The sequence below is a fragment of the Semicossyphus pulcher genome, unplaced genomic scaffold (assembly GCF_022749685.1).
Source record: "Semicossyphus pulcher isolate SPU_LCO1_2020_fin unplaced genomic scaffold, fSemPul1.0.p SCAF_24, whole genome shotgun sequence".
NCBI classification, from domain to species: domain Eukaryota; kingdom Metazoa; phylum Chordata; class Actinopteri; order Labriformes; family Labridae; genus Semicossyphus; species Semicossyphus pulcher.
In genome coordinates, this window is record NW_027211698.1 from 14,728,892 (window position 1) to 14,751,925 (window position 23,034).

The 23,034-nt window shown below is 45.5% G+C and overlaps 2 protein-coding genes across 2 annotated transcripts; both read right to left on the minus strand.

Annotated features, from left to right (window-relative positions):
• Nucleotides 1–446: 446 nt before the first annotated feature.
• Nucleotides 447–3,215, minus strand: LOC138603603 (ADP-ribosylation factor-like protein 4C). The gene has a single exon (XM_069675471.1). The coding sequence runs from the start codon at nt 2,897–2,899 to the stop codon at nt 2,315–2,317; it is 585 nt and encodes a 194-aa protein (XP_069531572.1). The 5' UTR covers nt 2,900–3,215; the 3' UTR covers nt 447–2,314.
• Nucleotides 3,216–9,358: 6,143 nt separating this feature from the next.
• LOC138603687 (SH3 domain-binding protein 4-A-like) lies at nt 9,359–22,022 on the minus strand. Its single transcript, XM_069675570.1, has 4 exons — nt 21,899–22,022; nt 18,885–21,232; nt 10,048–10,236; nt 9,359–9,583 (listed from the first exon to the last, which is right to left on the minus strand). Exons 1-4 carry the CDS (start codon nt 22,020–22,022, stop codon nt 9,359–9,361), a joined length of 2,886 nt encoding a protein of 961 aa, XP_069531671.1.
• Between the last annotated feature and the right edge of the window lie 1,012 nt (nt 22,023–23,034).

Below are 23,034 nucleotides of genomic sequence, written 5' to 3' on the forward strand. Positions count from 1 at the left end.
CCGGATCTTTGTAGGTTTGTTGCGCGTCGTCCATCTTAATATGTAATCATTGATCCCGAGGCCTTCCCAGACCAGACGGGATATTTAATCCCTCCAATGAGCTCTGCCCCGGGGTTTCCTCCCAGTTGGACGTGCCCGGAAAACTTCCAGTTGCCCAGGAGGATCCTGATCAGAGCTCCCTCCGGATGCCGAGCTCCTTACAGAAAACTTTTCTGGGATGAAGTAAAACATGTTTTTTCACATATTAATGACTTAGAACTGATGCATAAAGCTCGACTAAATGTTTATTAACACTGATCAGACATTAGTTAAAACTTAAAGTCTCTTATATGATCAACAAATCAAGGCTTCTACCTTCTACATGAGTATGTGTTTGTAACTTTGGAGCAAGTTTTAGCACATTTGCAGTCTGAGGAACTTGTGCGTAATAAAATAGATCCCTGGTGAAAGCTTCAGAAACCAGACGACACACACGAGTTCAGTTAGAAAGAGTTTAATCCCAAAAATACTTCTCTTGTTTCCCGTTTTGGCATGTTTCACATTGTTTGGTCTCGCTGTATCTTGGCTGAACACTAAACTGTATAATTTACATCGTCTGACGTCGAGGCTGTCATGCAATGAAACACAGCTCGACTGATTACTGCAGGAGGAAGATGCCACGTTCACGCCCGCAGTGTTATAATAGAGCGCTCATGTCTGCCCCCTTGTGGTTATTATATGTATGACATGTGGATATTTTAGTTGCATTCCAAGATGATCAAATGAACCGGAACAATAAACAAAGAACATGCTGCAGTGCACGGACTTTAATGTGTCATCACTTTTGATCTGCAGCAACACTTGTTCTTGTGTTGACGTGAACGCGGCATTAGACAACAGTCTGTAAAACATTCAACAGTCCCGACCTTTTACGAACTATTCTGCAGGCTGGTTATGATGTCAGCGGAGCAGCTGTCCCTGCCGGGGTCTGCATTGTTACTTAAGGGTCCTAATTTGACCTCACTTGTGATTTAATGTCGTTCAGTCGGAGTAAAACAGGTTCCAGCCCGTCTCGTGTTTGTTTCACCACGTTATCGTTACAGGAAGACACTAAGCTCCTCGCCTCGGCCACATGACATGCGGGATGCACTCAGAACGCTTACAGCTCGAAGCGAAGATACGAAAAAGAAGGTTTTATTTTGAAAAACTGGGAAGAATCTGGTTTGATTTGGTGTCTCTCTTGTCCCGGATATCCCTCTACGCTGACGACTACGTTCTGTTTTTATGGACGTTATCATGAAACACTTCTTTTCCGGGCGTGTGCACATTATTTGTTTGACCTTCTCCTTTTTTAAAGACAAATTAAGAGAAACAACGACAAAATTAAACTGTTGTTAAGACTAATCCGGCGCCTCCTTTTGTGGAAACGTGCCCTCAAATAAGAAAACCCGCCATTGCTACATTTATCCGTCTTTCCAGATCCGAACTACGTGAGGAAAGTGGCAAACAAAGCGTCCTTTAGAAGTATTTTGCAGTTAATCTAAATTGTTTGTGCAGCTTTAAACTAATGCACGACGTCCAGAGGCGACTTATTTATCAACTAGATGTGAGTTTAACTGAAAGAATCACAGAACGGAGGCTAAAACAGGAAGCTTATTTAAGCTCTGAGATTAACAGTCAAAATTAGACATCTACTGAGCACGAGGGACACGAACCAGCCGCTCATATTCCTCCAATATGGCTTCCAATGGAGGAAGAATTAAAGGTGATTTCTCTAAAACTCGTCTCAAAGTGCAGTTTGAACACAGTTTCCTAAAGACGGCATCAGCGCCGCGCACACATCCAACAAAAACAAACCAGAAGAGGCGTTTAGTCTTCTCAGGGGAGTCATCTTTGGTGTAACACCGTCTCACAGCTCCAAACAGCCGCCTGTGCATCAGTGCATCCCTAATCACATTTACAGTCAACACGCAGCAACAGGGAGCTCTGCCAGGAGATCCACACTCTCTACAAAACATGTCCGCTATAAAACAGTCCTGTCAATGCTCCGCACTCACAGGGAGGCTAAAGAGACGCCCCATCGATACTCTGACCCTTTAATCTGACACAACTCTGATTGTGTTGTGACTTTATGTCATATTTATATTTTTAGGTTATTAAGCTGCAAATAAACATGTTTGTAAATGGACTCAGGCAGCTTCCCCTTCATGTTGTCCCTCTGAAACATTCATAAATAGATTGTAATGATAATATTTGTGTTAGCTCATCTAGCAGCACTATAAATATATATGGAGGCTAGCAATGTTTCTGTCCTGTAAGTTACATCTGTGTGTCATCACTGCCTCTTCTTCTTCTGCTTCAGGGACTTCCGCCTCTTCACGATCATCTCATACAGCTTGTCCATGCCCTCGTGCAGCCCCTCTCCGATGATGGCGCAGGCGGGCTGGACGTGGTACGGGGTGGAGGGGCTCAGCTCGGCCAGGGCCAGCTGCCTCTCTATCTCCCCCACATCCAGCGCGCGCGGCAGGTCCTGCTTGTTGGCGATGACCAGCAGCGGGGTCCCCTGGTTCTCCGAGAAGCGCGTGATCTTGTGCAGCTCGGTCCGGGCCTCCTCCAGCCTCTCGGCGTCCACGGAGTCCACCACGTACACGATCCCGTCCGTGCAGCGGCTGTAGGGCTTCCACAGGGGCCGCAGCTTCTCCTGGCCCCCCACGTCCCAGAAGTGGCAGCTGATGCCCCGGGAGGCCCCCGCGCCGCCCAGCCGGATCCGCTCCGTGTTGAAGCCGATGGTGGGCACCGTGTTGACGAACTCGTTGAATTTGAGCCGGTACAGCACGGTGGTTTTCCCCGCAGAGTCCAAGCCGAGCATGACTATGTGCAGGGACTGGAAGGTGCCCAGATTTGTGAAACTGTTCCCCATATTGCAGCTCGTGAAGGAGGGACAGTTTGACTCCCACAGCCCTGATATCACCGCAGGAGAAGCCTAAATGTCCCAGGAGTGATCCATAAGGTCGCAAACAAACGCCTGATCCGCGCCTCAGCAGCTGTGGAGGGCGCAGCCCCTTGTTGCGCGGAGGCACTCCGGCAGCCAGACAAGCCGCAGCATCCCTGGACTCACTCCAGCTGCATCAAGCATCCACAGGCAGTCAGATCATCACGTGTGGCGGTGCTTCTGCCGCGCGCAAAGCTGTCCAAACGCGCAAATTACGCACAGCTGAATGTCACATCATGCCTCTGCATCTCCGTGTGTCTCCTTCATGTAGTAACGCACACGAGTGATGGAGTGTGACGCGTGGATCAGCCTCCTAACGTTGCCATGAAAAGATGCGTCAAGCTCAGGCAGGGGAATACAAAATAAGACTTCCGGTTAGGCAACGTGCCTCACAAATAAAAGCCCTTTTTATAGAAAAGCTCCGCAGTGAGGTAGAAGAGGCTCTTATTTTGAAAGGTGGTTATTGATGTTGTGGGTTTAAGTGTTTCCTCTGCGCACTGAGCTGTGAGAGCTGCTGTGACTCTGACACCTAGTGGTGAAACATGAGAACTGCACACTGACTATAGTGAGTCTATACTGTTTATTTTGAACACGCAGATTCGTCTCGTGACAGGAAGAGAGAAAATTTTGTCTGATATGCAAATTTTTTATCTTGTTCATTTGTCTGTGAACTTTATTTCTCTCTTCTTTACATTTAAAGTTAATTTATTGTTCCTGTGCACTTCCTGTTAAACCCAAAATATGTGAGCTTGCAACACTGCATCCACTAGATGGCGGCAAAATATTCCAAATCAGGAAGAGATTCTCTGCAACACGGTTCATAATTTCAAAACATTAACAGCGAGCAGAAGCGGTTTGGTCCAAGAATCTGATTGTCTGATTGTTTGCACGGATTATAAAACTGTCTGTGTTCTAAAACAGACGATTTAGGATGCAAGAAAGGGATTTAATAAGTTGCAACACATGAAGGTCAAACGTAAAAAATACCAGGATGTCTCAGGGCAACCACTTACAAAATAAAACTTACTGTGTCCAAGAAGGTCAAAGTTCAAGGCACAATGTGATCACATACTGCATGCTGAAGTAGCTGCTTTGTAAGAGAAGGTAAGATGCACTGCACCTGAACAGCAGCGCTCCACACGCTCAGGTGTTTCCACTTCCTGTGGCTGATCAGACGTCTGCAGAGAAGGGGTCGCGTCAGGTTTGATTGACAGCTGCGTGTTGCCTTTAATGTGCCTGTTCGGGAGGGAAATCTTTCATCTTCACCACCTGGTTTTTATTACCTGTGTGAGCGCACATGACTCAATGTTCCCGGAGCTTTTTCATCATTATTCACGACTTATTTTCTTCCTCGATTTTCTGTCGTGCTCGGCATTGCGAGAGAAAAGTATCCATCAGAAGCATGACGGATTTTTAGTGTTTAGCCGCCTTTATTTGAGCACCTTTACCTTCGATCCAATTTGTATCCAGCATCGATTTGTGACGCAGCTTCAGACACAACACAGAGACAATTAACGCTTCCAGTCTGTTTCGGTTTGACATAAAAAATGGCCTCTAACACTTTAATGTTTTCTTTTCTTCAGACGTACATTTCTCCAAAGTGTCGGAACAGATTTTCACCGTTCAAAGTGCATTTCAAACATCAACTTCACATCATTCTTTTGCATTTTCACCTGCAAAGAGATCCACTATAATTCTTCTACAGTGTGAGTCTGCTCCTTTACCTGTTTGAATAACACATCATGGTGGCTGCCCTTCGTTTCTGCAGGTTTCTGTCCTTGCAGCTTTAAACGTGCAGCTGTTTCTCTTAGAACATTAGCTTTGTTGACCTCAGCAAACTCCACACAAATTAGAGCCGTAATGAGGCCTAATCAGCAGAATAAATGAAGAAGTGTGAGCCGCAGAGAGGCGAAGACAAAGGGAAAAGACGGACACAAACAGGCGACGACACAGCCTGAGTCATCAAAGCTCGCTAATTGTTCCCTCTGTCCTCCTCCTGCATCGACTCCCCCTCTAATGACTGTGTGAGATCAATAAAACAAATCTTAAACAGGCCGTCAACATGCACACACACACACACACACACACACCTCTCTCTAACAAGGCTGAGTCACCTGAGTGTCTCTCGCCCGCCTCCTCATCCATAAAACAAGAGGCTCCTTCACTGATTTTCCTCTAATTTATTCCTCTGTTCCTCCGGTAACAGATGACAGGACGCTAACAGGTGTGGAGGAAGGTTAACGGGAAACAAAACGTGGTCCTCCACGAGCTGTGCGGCCCTCAGAGACGTCTGACTTTAACATGGAGTCTGGTCTGTAATAAAGAAGGCAGGGTCCATGGAGAGGTGAGAGGAGGATTAACTGGTACAGAGAAGTTAGTGGTTAAACTTCAGCTCAAACTCAAGGAGGGAGTTGGGAGGTTTGGGAGGCCTGCAGCAGCCACAGACACCTGAATCCTTTCCCTTTTGTCCTGTCAGAATTTGATGTATTGATTGCTATCGGACGGATGGATGCCTGTTAAATAAATTGCCTCCCCTCGCTTTAACAAGTACAGAACTGTATCATCCTTCCAGCCATTATCTTCCGCTGCTCTCGGGTCGGGTCGCGGTGGCAGCAGGCTGAGCAAGGTGACCCAGACGTCCCTCTCCCCGGCAACGCTTTCCAGCTCCTCCTGGGGCATTCTCCTGATGCGATGGAGCAGCTTCATCCTTCAAGCATAAGTAGTTTAAAATCAAAGCATTTGAAGATTCATGGAGTGCAAAATAAAGATGAAGAGGGACTTAAGCTGCTGGGAAATGTAGAGACGTATGATATTTACCTCTGAGACATATGAATGCATAACGAAGGGAAGCTGAGGATGAAGAGAAACTAATAAGACTCTCACGCGGCTCCAAACGGACGCTGATGCAGCAGCAGCGGGTCGAGATAAAAAGCAGATACGTGAGTTTTATTTGGGGTTTTTTCATCTGTTAAAGCCTCTTTGCATTCTGCAGAGCCACCAGGTGAACCGGCCTGGCCCGCTTCCACTCATCCTGCGAGATGAAACGGACCGACGGCTCGTCCAGGAGCTTTTCATCTCACCACCTGTCTCGCATTTTCAAAAAGCTTCTCGACAAAAACGTCCAATTTGTCCTGAAATCACGCAGGAGAAAAAACGCAGCCTGGAAAATGTTCCTCTCACGTCTCCGATTTGACAGGACGATCTGCAGAGCGACACCGGGGACCTCCTGATTATTAAGCTGTTAAATCTGCATCTTAAAGTTTAGTGTTTCATGCAGGAAATAAAGAGACGCTTCAAGCTGTCTGAGGTGATAAAAACACTCGGCTCCGCTGCTGCATCTCTGCAGACAACGCCGGGTCAGACAGCGCTGATGCTTCGGAGATGAACCTGTTTGTATCTCGCTGTGAATCTGCGCACAGCGAGAGCTGATTTATTCCCTCCTGTTTATTAAAACCTCACAGAGAGTTTGATCTTCGTGTTCCCGATGAAAATAAAGAGTTTAAAGAGTTTTGTGTCGTGTCCGGGAGACGAGCAGGAATGTTGAAGAGGCAAAGGACGACTCTGTCAAGGTGGCCTGTCCTCCGAGGCTGAATAATTGTCTGCTTTAATTAAAGCACATTCAAGTGTGTGTGTGTGTGTGGATTGTTCTGGCTGGGAAAGAAAGCAAACGAAGAAGGATTTTCTGTGCATTCATGTGTGCTGTTTGTGCATGCATTAGCACATATGATCGTTTGTGCATTCATGTGTGATATTGGGATGTGTGTGTGTGTGTGTGTGTGTGTGTGTGTGTGTGTGTGTGTGTGTGTGTGTGCGCACAAAGGAATCTGCTGCTGAAAACATTTAATGAACGCTCTTATGCAGAAAGAATCACAATCCAGACGTGATTTGCAAACGCATGGAAGCGGGAGTAATGTGTCGACCCTTCGCTGCGTCGGTGCAGAGTCTGCCCAACGTGTCTGCTGTCGCACTCTGAGCCTGAGGAGAATAAAAGCAGAAGTAGCTCCTAGAGAAGGGAGGTGGGAATATCCCGACAAACAGCTCCAAAATGTTTTGTTCACCTTGTGCATTTAAGAAACACGAGCGTCTGAATGAGGCGTGGTGGCTTCAGGTTCTGGATGTTTGCAAAGTTCTGTTTTACCTCGAGGAGGTTTTGTTCTGGTGCTGTTCGCTCGTTCGTCTGCAGGACTTCAGAAAAACTACTGACAAGGTTTTCACGAGACTTTGAGGAGGGACATTAACGGATCTGACTCACAGATGCTGTTCTTTGTGTGTGCACGATCTTTGTGTGTGCATGTTCACATTTGCACATCATAGATGACTGGACGGCCCTTCATTCTAACTCTTTTATCTGCTAAGCTAACACAACACGTCCTGCACGTCCAGAAAACTTGTTGATATTAATGATATGTTATTAATCATCAAGTTAATTCAAGTGTAAAACATAAAATCACTTTGTTTTGGTTACACAATATAATCACCTGCAGTTTCTGATCCTTTCACGTGACCCTGGTTCGACAGCAAGCGAGCGATTACTCCCAAATCCTGAGCGTCATAAAGTTTACGTCACATCACATTTGTCGTCTTACCAGAGTAGACGTAGAGCTGCTCTTTAAATACTGTGCATTCACTGGAGCTCCAGGTTTATCAAAGGTGGCAGATGCAGCAGATTCAAATGTAAAGCTTGAAAAAAGCAGAACTAAAGACAGTTTTAGTTTCAGTGTCACACACCATCAACACGTCGTGGTTTTAAATTCAGTTTATTGAAACCTTCTGAACAGATTTCAGCTCTGCGACTTCACTTCATCAGCTCTCAGTACAAATATAGAAACAAAGTCCTCGCAGGTTTTCTGCTCAAACTGCAAACAGATACAGAAACACTGCAGACACAACACGTACGGAAAGAAACAAACACAAAGACGAGCAGCAAAGCTGAGCGATATCACCAAATCAAAGATCAGCGGATGGAAAACACAAATCAGAGATGAAACTTAAATGTTCAGAGTTTAAAGTCATGTTTAAACTGTGGCGGACTGAAAGAGAGCTCACGTTCCTTTAACTTAAACCTGATCTTCAATATCGCCGGTAAAAGTTAACAACACGTCTGCTGCACTTTGGAAACGTCAGAGTCAGGAAATGTAAAGTTGTTGCTCCTTTAGCAGGAACTTCCTGTTAGGAAGTTAGCTAGTTAGCTAGTAGCTTTGCACAAATATTTAACACTAATAATTTTCTAATATAGAGCTTAGTGACCTCATCTTTGATTGTGCAACAGTTTTAAATCTGGGAAATGTTAATGCACTCTCAATGAAAGCAAGAAATCAGTAGCGTTAGCAAGCTAAGTAGCTAGCTAATGCTGTTGACTGAAGTCCCTAGCATTAGCTCTTGCACAGGTGATTTTGTGTTAAAGTGTCCAATGTTTTAATTTTACTTTAAGGGCAGAGCACAAATCATTTATCTAACTCTTCACTCTGACGTGATCACACGAGCTGAACTACGAGGGAAGCCACTTAGCACACACGCTAAAACCAAAGCAAAAACACACCAGAATAACACTGGAGATAATACATCATCTGTATTATATTGCAAGTATATAAAAATAGAAGTTCATCTTCCACAAACGGATATATTGTTCCTTTAGTTCATGGACTACACTGAGCCACATGTCAAGTTAGCCTTCGGCTAACGTTTTTGGCAAGCTAACAACTGAAAAATGCTCTACATGTTTAAATGTATTCAATAATTTCTGATTTCATGAACGATTTCTCTTCAGAAACATCTGCTCGGGCTTTTTATGCAAAAATAATCCAGGGCGCGCGAGCAGAGGATTAAAAAGATCTGCGGTTAGAGACGGAGGGAAAAGATGCTAATTGTTAGCTAGCTAACAAAATGTGAAGCAAAGTCAGCCGAGCCTGGGAGCGACATAAACGATTACAATGGTTAAAGTTCACAGTATGTGTGGTTATGTACTGCAGTGGTTGAGGTCTCTGACGTTGTCCTGAGGAAGATGCGGCAACGGAAACAACAAGTTAAACAAAAAGAAATTAAAAGTAAAAAGCAAAAAAAGATGAGAGAAAAATGAGCGGGGATTTGTCGGGTGATAAAAGGTAGCTAAAGAAAAATAGAAATATAGAGTGTGAGGTAGAGAAGAGAGAGAGTGAAGAAACAGAAAGAGGCAGCTCCAGTTCCAATATGTCAGAAATCGTCCGATGGCGTCTCTACACCTGGTGAAACTCATCTGCCGATCCCAGACTCCAAGAACCAAGACCCTCTTAATCAAACAAGCATCCTTCAAAAATCGGTGCCTTCAACGCCGTCCAGTCCAACCCAATCCATGAACGAGCGCTAACATGATCCAAAGAACTTTTACGTGATCCAGCCGGACGATAAGCTTCAAACAGCAAAGTCTCCGTATCCTGTGGGACAGAACGCAGAACTTCGGAGCGTATCGAGGCAGTTCACAAGGATCAGCGTACCCGTCAGGTGCTTCCACCTCTTGGTGATGGGGTTCCTCATCTTGTCCAGGCCGACGTGGAGCTCCTGGATCACGTCTCGGTAGCTGTCGCCCACGTGAGCCGCCCACGTCAGGAGGAAGTCGTAGGCTGGCTTCCACATGGACTGACGGGGCAGGATCAGAGGAAGAGACAATGAAGAGATTATTCCAGTCGTAACTCAACACATAGCCATGACACATATATTGTTGGATTCAGCATGACTTACACTTCCCAAAAATAACATTAAACCTGTAGACAATGTGTGAAAAAAGCTCGATACTATAGCTTAAAAATCACAGAGAAAACGTGCTCCATATATCTGCAGAACCTGCCTTAGAATTTACACGTTTTTAAGTTTTCTTTCTTATAAAAGAAATCCAGTGACAGTTTTTTGTACATCAATGGGTACGCTGCATACAGGAAGTAATGACAGCAAATTCGGCAGACTTTTGATGGTGCTAATCACAGAAACCGTCAACAACTACAGGCTAATGTAATGTGCCTCAGTGTGGCCAGGGCGTCGTTGGAGTGGAGGCCCACAGAGTCATACTTTCACACCCCTGTACAGTACTCTCTCAGGTCTCTCACCTCGTTGTCCAACAGGCCGCTCTTGTCTCGGTGCGGAGCCTCATAAGCCTCCATCTGCTGTCTCGACACACGGGCGAGTTTCTCGGCCAGCTCCCTCCACCTGGACGCCACCTCCACCGCCGTGGTCAACAACACGAAGTCCAGGACCAGTCTGGCAACGAGGCCCTGACAGTCCATCCTCAGCAACGCCTTTAAGAAGAAAGAGTTTTAGATTGTTTCATTAGATCGAGAGAGTGTTGATCGATGTTAAATAACAGGAATGCGACCCAGTTTGTTGATTTACTCTCTTCTTGCAAAACCACCACGATATTAACGGCAAAGCTAGCAGAGTGTAACCACGATAGGAAAACCAAACAGCACTGTTCGTCATTTCATCGAACCCTAACTGGAACAAAAATAAAACTACCAAAAGGACCAAAAGGAGAGAAAACACCAACACGGGCTGCAACAAAAACATCCTGAGGCCTGCAGCAGAACCTCAGAACCTCAAAAACCCAACTAGACTGAATGAAAATCAGATCTGGTCCATTTTGGATCTTTATCCCAAAATTTAGGTCCAATTCTGGACTTCCTTTTCTGACAGAGAGGACGCTATCCGCTTCTCCAATGGGCCCTGGAAAACACGTCATCTGGCGGAGGCCAGGGAGCTCGCTAAACTACACTTCCTCTCTGTAGGACGCCGTCTCTGATGTCACGTCTCGTTCTAATCGTCAGGTTTGAAATGTCGACTGCAGACCTGAAGATGTTTTAGACGATACACCGGTACCAGCTGTGACTGACAGCGGCTTTTTCCAGGGACGAACTGCCCCTTTAAAGTAACTATGTGTGACCAATCTTTAAATGTCTATCAGAGGAAAGATGTTTCCCTCTGAGAAGGTTTAATTGAAGGAAGTTGAAAGTTAATCTTCACGTCTATGCTTGGAGAACAGATCCAGAAGATTCTCCTCAGACAAAATGTTGTCTCTGAATTATTTTAAGAGGCTTACTTGTGTAAGAAATATCCCCGATATACAGAAGAATTACAGGGAAAGTTTTGGGTTACATCCAACCCTGTTCATCATCATTTAATCCCTCAAGTTGGAAACAAAACTCCGGCCTACAGTCCCATCCAGACTCCCTGTTTCTTTCAGCGCAGACTAAAGACAGTGCTTCTTTACGTGTGAGCGTGTAATCCCAGTCACGTCCCTCAGGCTGCTGCTGTAAACACGCTCTGACTCAGCTCGCCGGTTCAACGAGGGTTAAAAACTACTGAGCTTTAAAAGCAGCTGACTGGAAAAACACACTGCGGGCAGGATTTTCTTGAAAAGAAGCACAACAGCCAGTGAGCGGTTTTTCTTTTCACCCAGACTTTAAAGTGCAGTGTGTGCATGTGTGTGTGTGTGTGTGTGTGTGTGCAGAGATATGATTTTGGCTGAGAAAAGCAGGGGTCTCAGCCACTGCAGCATCTTCAAAGTGATGCTCTGCCCTGTTGTGATACCTTTCAGGATCTTTGCAGGGAGGATTTTCAATGCCAACCGTCCCAGAGAGCTGCAAGCATGCGCGCACACACTCGCGCTACACGAGCTCACACGGGAGTGTGACACCAGCTTTCAGGAGAGACGAGAGAAGTGTGTGTGTGTGATCAAAAATATGTGAAGAAGAAATTATTAAATCTTTCCCCAACGAGGACATCTTCCACCGCGGAGACTCGATTTAATTTAATCGAACTTGAGTGGTTTCAAGTGATTCTGTCAGTCAGCTGCAGCTTGAAAGCAACACACACACACTCAAAGCAACACACACACACACTCAAAGCAACACACACACACACTCAAAGCAACACACACACACTCAAAGAAACACACACACACACACAAAGAAACACACACACACTTAAAGAAACACACACACAGTCTGCAGTTAGAAAAACACTAAAATCTAAATCAAAAACACAACATTTCAAACTGATTTCTCTTCCTGTCAGTCATCCATCCATCCATTACTCATTCACTTATCCTGGAGCCAATCCCAGCTGTCATTGGGCGAGAGGCGGGGTTACACCTGGACTGATCACCAGTCAATCACAGGGCTGACACATATACCCCTTTCCCACTGAAATTAGCACGTTGACGCGGGTTTTTCAGAGTTAGTTATTTACCGACGGAGCACAGCATCGCGCCGGAAAGGGGGCGGAGATTAGCGTGTTGACAGAGGTTTTGTGTTCCCATCAATGCCGATTGGAGGCGTCATTTGACCCGGGTCTGAATGCAGATTGTAACCTTTCCCACTGAGCAAAAAAAGCCGTGTGTGAGCGGGTTTTCTGACCAGTGGGAAAGTGGCTTTAGAGTCACCATTGAGCCTAACGAGCATGTGTTTGGCCTGTGGGAGGAAGCCGGAGTACGGGGAGAACATGCAGACTGCACACATCGACCAGTCGTCCAAACCTGGATTCAATTCACGAGGAGCCTTCTAGCTGTCTAACCACCGCACCACCGTGCAGCCACTACACTTATCGAGTTTAAAAGTGTACATTATCGTTGCAGCTGCTGCTCATAATGCAGTTACATGTTGGCACATCTGCAGGCTTCAGATCCGTCAGCGCGTCTGCATGAAGAAGCATGTTTGAGCTTTAACGCAGTCTCTAAAGAGGAGACAGGAAGAACCTTATAATCCCGAGGTCGTGTTATTTCCGTGTATTGGAATAATCTCTCTTTACACCCTGCTTTACTTCCTTTCATCTCTTATCTTCCCTTTGATGAGCTGCAGCGCTGCAATAAAGCGAATTAACCTGAATAACCTACAGGAAGCGATTCACACAGGCACCACAGCGTCCAGCCTCCTCTCTCTCTCCCGCTCCGTCTCTGTGTCGCTCTACCACCTGGCCGACGAGCACCATGGCCCTCTGCTGTCTGCTGATTCAGGCTTCACACAGGGGCCGCTAAATATAGACACGCACACGCACACACCAACGCGTGTCAGGGTTCAGCACTTGAGCCCACTGTCTGGAAATGAGCATGATGCGTTCAAATGCAAATCAGTCGCTAAACGTGTTGTTTAAGCCGGAAAGGATTAAAGCAGGAGGCACGGGAAGGAAACAGGAAGGAGTTTCAAAATAAAGGTCAGGGGGTAAACCGCCTACGGGTCTGAGTGGACTGGTACATCAGGGTTTTATTTTAGGGGAAAAGACATATTATGTGCTCTAATGCAGCAGCTGGAGGTCAAAGGTCAGCGTCTTGCACAAGGACACTTTGTCAGCTGTTGTTTCAGATCCAGTTGGAGTCATGCAAACTTTTCCTTTTTGACACTTATTGACTTCATTTCTGCCAGATTGTTTACAACATTTGAACACTGATTAATCCCACCCTTAATAAAGCAAGTAAACGCCACATGAGATGAAGTTATAACATGTTCTTCTCCCTTTGAAACGGCAGAATCTACAGCTGCACCACAACGTGATTCCTGCATCGATTCCTCTGCTTCCAGCCTGGTCGTGGTCGATGTTTCCCCGTTATTAAATAACAGGATGAATCTGTGCTAAAAATAGAAAACAGCCGGCTCCGTGAGAGACCAAAAAATGTCTGAAAAATACGAGATCGTGACGACCTGAAGGAAGCCCGGGAGCAGACGGACAGACGGAGCTGACAGCTGAGCGAGCGGCTGTCGGCTAAATGAGCTTCAACAGGAGGGAGGGAGGGAGGAGGAAGAGGGGATGGTGAGACTGACAGGTAGGAAAGGGAAAGAGAAGGGAGAGTAAGAGGCAAAAAGGATAGATGGAGAAGGAGGAAGAGACACAGCAGCAGCAGGACGGGGCAGTTACAAGCTCTGCCTTTGCTCAATTATCTCAGAACCCTGCAGGCTTTAGACAGTAATTGAAAAATGCAGCTTTTGCCTCCATAAACGTCCTTTAATATGACGGCATGAGCTTCACTCTGCAGGAGGCCGATGTCGCAGGCAGCACGATCAAGAAGAGTTTCCTGAACACGAAAATAATATTTCACTACAAATGTTCAGCAAATTAAAGACGGTTACCATGGCTCCATAAATGTGCAACTACTTCTGCATTTTCTCATCGTGTTCTTCATCTCATTCGACCTTTTTGGACCCATTTCTGCTCACAAACTCACCTTTTACAAATAAAGACAAGTCTGTGGCTTTGCCACGCCCCCTTTGGCATCTCAAGGCTTTCGTAGCAAAAAAAGCTATCTGGTTTTACTTAAGAGACACATATCTAAAGTGCTTTTAGACCAAAAGTACCAGGAACTTTTACTTCTAGGAACGTCTCTTCAAATGGTTCCTGTGGCCCGTTGTTGTCTGCGTTTCCACAGCGGCCTAAAGTCCCAGGAAGATTACGCTAATCAGGCCGATGACGTATGAAGAAGCAATAAAAGTGACTGCACTACACCTCCAGTCCAGTAGGTGGCGGTAAGAAGAAGATGAAGGCCGTACAACAAAGATGACGCCATAAAACCCGACAAACTGAATAAACGCTGGAAAGGAGGCGAGCGCTCGTGCAAGGCCTGCACTTCGCTGTCGGTCCATCTGTTGCAGGCTCTCTACTCCCTCTCGAAGCTCGATGATAACAGTAAGCTTGCAGCTGCACTCTTATAAACATGGCTGTACTGTGCCCTAATTCGCTCGGCTGAAAAACCGAATCAGAAAGAAATCCCTTCCCTTTAAACGCTCTCTTGCTGCTGTTGAGCAAAACCTTTTGACTCTTTAGTTTGGATCCATCACTCTCTCTGCTGAGCAGGTTTCACAGCCGGAGCTGACAGGAGGATCTAATTTGTTTGGGCCCTGCTGTGTAGATTTCACCTGACAGAAAAGGTGTTTTTCCTGCATCTTAATTCCAGCTTCAGAGGATCTCATGTTTCTCAGACACATTTCTAGTTTGTGCTCCAACAGTATCCTGCAGCAGCGAGGTCAGCTTAGCTGCTAATATTCATCACTTAATTACACTGACTTTTATTGCAGCGGCTGTTCATTTGTAAAGAAGTGTAATTTTCCCGGTGATGTAACTGTTGAGGGTTACGAGTCTACAGAGTCTACGAGCCGGGGATTGATTACGGCCCCTGCAGAAGTAATTGGCCCCGCCTCTCTGTGTGGATCTATTATTAAACGACACTCTCTGGCCTTACAGCCCTTCTCCTCCGCTGACAGGCACAAGGGACGGCTCTCATTTGTCCTCTGCTTTCGTAACCCGAGTCCCGGCGTTAAAAGATCTGCCGGGGCGGTGTCGAATGCTGCCTTCAGAGCCTGCAGCTCCGTCCTGATCAATGCCGGCTCACATTTCACATGAGAACACCTGTCGGCTAGTGTGGAGCAGAAGGGGGAGACATGATGAGCTGTGCTACACCCCAAAGACAAACCATGAGCGTTTGTTCTGCTGCAACACTTTCATTTTTTAACAGGCTGGGCAGGGCTGCAATTAGAGCCAGTGGAGTCACAGCTGAAATCTCTGTACTTTGAACACGCCACAAAGTTTTCTTCACTTTGCATCAAAAGAAGTCACAGAGATCCAAGCGGCATCTTTCCTCAGCTAGAGTCGGGATGTTTGTTAGCATAAAAACTGGAAGCAGTGGTGAACACAACTACCCAAATACCACACCTTGTTCTCATTCAGTATCAGGATACAGGTGTCTGAAGTCTTTCACCACAGTTCTCACATCCCTCCCACCAAACACTGCTCATTTTTTCAGCTTCTGTGCCTCCTCCTCTTTCATTTCAGAAACCACAGGAGGGACATCGTCTTCATCGAGGCATCGCCCCCACCTTCTCCCTCCCTGGTTTCCCCTTTATATCAGATACTTTCCAAATAACTAATTTGCCCTAATGTTTACCCTCCTGTATTTGGAACATTTCACAGATTAGTGTAGATTTGGTTCCCGACTGGATAAAAGCCTCATTATTAAGACAAACACTGAATATTTGCTAAACGAGGTCACAGGTTCTGAATGTAGGAATGTTTTATTGAGCAGCGATTTGAGCTATTATTCCCTCGGAGGAGAGGATTTAGTAATTCAAGCCTGTGTGACTCACTGGACCTTGTTCCTGTGGCCTGGTGGCAATTTAATTCTCTCTGGGGAAAATGTTGCAGAGCACACGCTCATTCACACACACTGTGTTGGGTTTACAATTGAAGAAAAACAGCAAACTGAGCAGTGATTTTAGCAGCAGGAAACAGAAAGTTTAAGGAGAAAATCAGCTTAAGTTGCGCTTGATCTCACAGAACATTTGACACAGTCGACCGTGACATCCTTTTGTATCGTCTGAAGGCTTTGTATTAAGATTGTTTACCTCTTACCTGAGAGAGGAAACCTTCACAGTCAAAATAGGAAGCTCCTTTTTATCCCCATCAAATGTGGCATCCCCCAAGGTTCAATTTTAGGGCCTCTTTTATTCCCTTTCTACATGCTTCCCTTGGCTCCATCTTTGAGAAATATAATATTCTGTATCACTCTTTACGCCGACGACACACAAGTTTACCTTCAAGTTAAACTAGTCAGCAGCTAATCTCTAAACAACCTGTTAAATTGTCATCCAAAGCTGGTGAGGAATTCAACCACATGAAAACAAAACTCAAGTTATGTTCGAAGCAATGCCCGGTCTGCAAAATAACACAACAGTTAAAGTTGGCTGAGAAGTTCAGTAAAATTTAAACAGTTAAATCCCATGATGACCTTGAAACATGTGTCCCTCCTTTTAATTCCCCCATGGTAATTCCCTTTATATATCAAGACGCAGCTGTATCCTGACATCATGTTTTAGCAACCGTCCCACTCGCATGTGCTGGAACATCTGTGGACAATTCTTCCCACCGAGGTCAACAGGACATATTTCTTTACTGCCCTTGGTGATGAAAGTGTTTCTGACTTCAGAGAGAAAATTGCTGGACTTCAATGAAGGACATGTGAGCGTGTTCTTCTTTTATTTGCTGGGAAATATGAAAAAGATGGAGCTATGAGGAGTCAAGTATGAAGCCTGGTTCAGAGAAGAAAGCCCAGGCCCTTTTGTGCACACAGTTAGATTAAAAGCCTCAGCGGGAGGTGAAGGTAGTCGCCAGAATAAAAGCCTTTTAAAAAACATAAAAGCGTGCCTTCTTTGCTTTAATTTTTTGTGGAGGTCACATGCCTTACAGCCAAACTGGGAGATTGAAGGTGAGCATGTAGCCTTTACCTGAACAGCTCCTGTCAAAGTCCCTTTTAGCAAGGCACTTCACCCCCGGCTGCTCCGATTGCCGCTCGCTGAAACCAAACTGAGCATGCCACAAAAGTGCACGCACGCTTCATCAGCTCTGCTTGGATAAACAGCAGTTTGAAAATGTACTTTGCTAAAGTACTTTTTGAATAATGGCGTCTGGCACGCAAAATGTCTCGGGACAATTTTGCTTCCCCCGGGGTGCCGGCGCTGTCAGAGAAGAAAAACACATCGAGCCGACGTGCGTTTGCTTGACAGAGTTGTTTTCGCTCAAACTGCAGATGTTAAGTTTTATTCTATACTTTTCTCCTCCAACCACCACCTCCCCCTCCTCCATTTTTCACGTGATGACTGTGAGCCACCTCAGGCTGTAAGACAAGTTGTTTACCATTCATGTGACTGAGCATAAGGACCCAAATCCTCCAAGTTCATACTCACATTGAGTCACACTGTGCGACTGCAAGCGGAAAGAAATGTACTGAAGCAAAGAGGCACAAATCAATCAGACAGCGAGTGATTCCGACTGTTCAGGAAATTAGATTTTTGGTTCAATTTTTAACAAAGCTTTGCAAACAATGCAGAAACCGTCTGCGGGACACTGAAAAAAGTGCTCACTTTGTAATGTACATCATTTAAGAATAAAAGCTGCCGCTGCAAGAGTGAAACGGTAATGGCAGACAATTTTCTTTATCATTCATCTCGGCAGTAAATGCTTTTGCTGAGCATGAATGTTCTCTGAATAATGTATCATTCGGAAGATATAGAGGAGCTGTACCAATTGTAATACTTTATGGACTGTATTTCTCCGTTCAAGGACAATTCAGTGATGTGAACTTGCCCGAGTAAAGAAAAGAAACAAGATTTGTTTAGCGGCATCGCTGATTTAAATTGTAATCTATCTTCAGTTTTCAGCCTCTCAAATGTTTACTGCTTTTCTCTGGCTAAGCCCTCTTTCCCAAGGCTTAGAACGGGTTAATTAGAAATGTCAGCCTCCATTGGACTAAAACTAAAGCAGCAGGTAGCACCCCATTCTATATCTCTCGGACAGAAACACTGCAACTATTTGCCCAGCTATCCCATTGTAGTGGAGGAAGTTTGGGACAAATAGGTCAAAGACCAACCTTTACATTCTAAGTATCACATACAGCCTGGTGGGTCCATCCTTTCTTCCAACACGCTTCAGGATTCTGTATCAAAGCAGCCAGACACAGCCCAAACAGTTCAGCTGAAAATAAACCGTGACTCCAGACCACTCTCAAGGTTGACCTGCAGGGCATTTTCAGCTGGGGGGAAAAAGCACTTTGTTGGACACAGGGCACAAAGGTAGGTATTGTAGTTTCTCCCTCTAAGAAAAAGTGTTGAGTTTCACAGTTCCTGACTTAATAAGGCCAAGGCTCAAGGCCCCTTTAAAGCAGCTGTCAAGAGTCCTCCCCCTTTCCTTCTTTCTTAGCCAAAAGCAAAGCTTACATCCAAATGTCCAATATTCATACAAACACCTGCTTACATAGCCAACAGGAATGCTTTGTTTCTCAGGAAAACACAATGTGAAAGAGGCAACAGAGTTCCAAGTAAACCCTGTGCCAGGTCACGAGCAATCATGGCATCCGACTCTTTTGGAAACAACACATAAAGTCACTGATGCAGTTAAAAAACGTTGGTCTTACCATCATGAGTTCCCTCTGGAAGGACTTCCTCTCCTTATTCTCCATGTTGGTACACTCCTCTTTGAGTTTCTCCAGAACCGACGCCACCTTCTCCGGCTCGTTGTCCAGCTCGGTCCGACAAAAATAATTCAGCGGTAAATTCCCGTACCCAAGGGCATCCGCAAAAGCCCTCCAGTTGCCCACATTCTCCATCAAAACCGTCCTCACTGTTGCGTAAATGTAGGTAAGAAATTTGCAAGGTTTCAGGATCTGCTCCAGCAACATTGTGGTTGTTAGATCTGGCCCACACCAATAAATGGGCTTGACCTTACCCAGAACTAAAACGTTCTTGGCATGGACAAGACCAATCTTCCCCTGATAGTATCCAATGTACCACTCTTTGGTCCGCAGTTGTCCTCGCAGTTTGATTTTCTCCTCGCTAAGCAAAGCAATAACATCCCCCTTTTTGTATTCCAACAGATAAGTGCTCTTGTGCTGCCTAATCACTGTTTTGATCAACTTGCCAAATTTAAGGTTGGTGATGCACCGGTCCTGAAACTTTGGGTATTTGGACGTTATAGCCAGTGGTGAGAGGACAATCTTATCCACCTCTTTCTTTTTCAGAAACCTCCTCTGGCCTGTTATCCTCGCTCCGCTCTTTGGTGGTGGTGTCGGAGTTTGGACGCAGAACTGCGTAAGAATACAGTCGAGGGCGTCCTTGACTTGAACCCTGAGAGTGAAGTCTGAGATGCTGTTGGGGTTGTGCGATGTGATCATGTACAGGAGCCTGCTGACCTTCCCCAGTTTGACTTGAAATCCCTGAATCACCCCTGCACCCTCGCTAGTCTTCACCTCGTAGTTGGACATGTTGGAGTACAATCCAACCTGGAGATCTTGAGGATACCCCAGCATGAACTGGTGCTTCCCCCATAACTGAAGCGCCACTGGCGGGGTAGAGCTTGCCTGCCTGCCAACCTCGCTTACCAACAAGGTCTTGGGGGCGCAGTCATGTCCAAACATGGCTACAACTGTCTTAAAGGAAGGGTGGATGTGCTTCGGTCCATAGACGCCCAGGGTTACCTTCCTCTGCACATGGTCCCAAACAGTCGTATTGTGGCTGATGTACTGTGACTGGACCACAACAGCCACATACATACAAGGCTCCAGACTATCCAACTGCACCTGGACCGTATCTTTGTAAATGTAAGCGTTAGGGATGGGCGTGTAAGGACCTTCTTTGCAGTCACTTCGAACACAAAGCAACTCTGCAGTGCGACAACTATCCTTCTTGACAGTAACCGATACCTTCATCTCCAATGTGATGAAGGACTTTATCTCCATGTTGCTGAGCTTTATCTCCACCACTGGGCTGACTGTGGAGCAGTGGTCACTGTTGAGCTCCAGAGGAGGGTCTAGTAAGGCTTTCATGGAGATCTGCTGGTGGTCTCCATTGCTGACGTGGCCTTCAGGGATGTGTGCGCTGATGTGGGTGTCTGGGAGCTGAACAACTCCTCCATTGCTGTCCAACCTGCACACGATGTTTGTCTCTACAGGTTGAGTCTGGCCCCAACCAGGACTCTGGCCCAGGGAGTCAAGGTCATGGCAAGACCTGGCTAGCTTTCTGTGGTTCAACCAAGCAGTTCTGAAGTCCTCCCTGCTCTGAAACTGCTCCGGTGAAGGAGCCTTAAGGCCTGTGAAGAATCCTGAAGAGGGCAAGGTTGGATTCGACTGTGCCTGCAGGACTGACAGTTCGGAGAGACTGTGGGAACGTTTACTCCTGAAAAACGGGTTATCCCTGTGGAGGTTCGGTAGAATATCTTGGTTTGGGCTGGTGGGGGTGGTATTGTTCATGTGGCAGCTGCTAAATCCATTAGTCATGATTGTACTAGTGTTAAAGTTAGAGCAAGATGACGGTGATGCCAGTGCATCAAAGAGAATAAGATCTGAGTTCCTGACACCTATGTCCTTGCAGTTTTGATCCACTGGATGGACAAAAGGGTTCACAGAGACCGGACTGCTGTAAATTGGGGAGGGTTTAAGGGGCATTCCTGTCCACTCCCCCAAACCTCCAAAGTCCTTCGACCCATCCTCATACCCTTCCCCAAGACTGTCAATCATCCCACTGTCGCTGAGACAAGAGTTCCTGAAGTTGACCGGCTGGACGTAGGCGGCTGGGATATAGCCCATTTCTGTGTTGTTGTGGGCGTACCACCACTCTCCACCTGACGTGTCCAGCACATAGAGGCGATCACCTTTTGAGAACTTCAGCGTTGTGAAGCTGCTGGGGCAATAATCCTTTATGGCAACCACTTCCTGTGCAGCTCCATAGGAGGCTGAAGTGTCCAGCCTTAAGGCACTGGGAGAAGGCACTGAAAAGGAAACATTAGACCCATTAATACTTGAAAACAAAAATGATGGTCTTTTACTTTTAAGTGGTCTTAATTGCAAAAAAAAAATTACTTTAGATAAGTGCACTTAATCAATCACTGGCTGATTACTAAAAATACTGCAATTAACAGTTGTTATTTCAAAATCAGACATAATGGACCAGTCGCACTAATTAAGGGGTACGTAAAGGGTTGTCTCAAACACATAAAGGGTTTAATGTCTTCAAGCTTTTAGGGACCGTAGAAAGATACGGTTATCTTACAGGTAGCCAAAATATTCCCACCATAAAAGAAAACTTATTTTTAATCATCCATAAAGCATTTTTTTCAGATCACTAGATAAACATCTGAGCAGACGAACTGCATAATTTATGGCATAATTTACTATTTTTAGTTTGGCTCATTAGCGTATATGGAGCATGTAAGCAAAACAGTAATGAAGTGAAACCAGTGAAGAGAAGGAGCCAGAGAAAGAAGAATAAACATAACTGTGAAATATAAATAGCAAAAGATGGAAAGCACACAATTAAAACAACAAACTATTTAATTTCTTGGGATAATTAGAAAACTTTGATTATCCACGCTTACATAAAATAATTGAGAATATTTTGTCCCGACAATCATTTTAAAAAAATGGTAAAAACTGACCTTTGACATCACTGAGACTGGCTCCAGTGACCCCTTCACTGAGGTCGATTAGCGTCCCCTCAGATTTGCAGCGAGGGAGGATGAGGTTGTTGTTCGTCACTCTGATGATTCGATGGGCAGCCATGGCCGGGACTTACTGTAGCATCCGCTCATTGGCAGCTTTTCATCTGGATGAGGAACAAACAAAGGATTTAATGTGTCGGTGAAACCGGCCAATTTAAACGCATCTGCATTCAGGCACTTGGCTGATAATCAAATCTAGAGAGGCTTCAACGCAGGAGTAGGAAGCTCAATTTTCTAAATCAGTAGCACAACTAAAGGCTACAAAGGTCAAAGCTGGTAAAGCGGAAAATACGGCTGATAAATGTCAGTGCATTTTTGAAGGGAGTCAATATGAAGGATGGCAGGGAAAGAATGACTGCTGGCAGAGGGAGAGTCTTTCTAAATCAATGCAAAGACCATAAAGTGCTGAGCTGAGAAAGAAAGAGATTCAAGGGGAGAACAATCGAAAAGCATTGACGGAATTAAAGCGAAAGAGATTTCAGTTCTGAGTGAAAGTGACAAAGGAGGTCGGAAATACAACCTGAAGAACGAGCTGAAAACATGACACAAGTCATTCCAAAACCACAGGCATTAATCCGCTGCCACCCCGGCCTCCACTCCTCGGGTTTTAAGCTTTCCATAAGACTTAGAGAGCTGGCTGGAGGGATTTCCCATTCAGTAAAAGGAGCATTAGTGAGCTCGGCCTCTGTTGTTTGGCAATAAGGCCGGATTTCAGTCGGTCAGTGAAGTCTGGTGTTGTGAATATGACCATTTAAAATGTCCATGTCTGCAGCAAAACCAACTCCTGTCAATACGGTCAAGTAAACTCAAGTAAGACGTCTTGATGGTGCTGACTTATGAAAGACAGAGGGTCTAATAGTTCAAATTGGAGCTAAGCTAGCGTAGCTTATTAACTGTTTAGCATTAGCCTAATCCATTTAGCTCCCTCCTTTCCAACTATGAACTACTCCACAACCAATACGTGCTGTCAAGACACCTCTGACACTGGAGTCGATGGTGTAAATATATCTTTGGATAAACTGTGGAAATATTCACATGGCGGCCATTTTTATTTACTGTATTCCTGGTGGGAA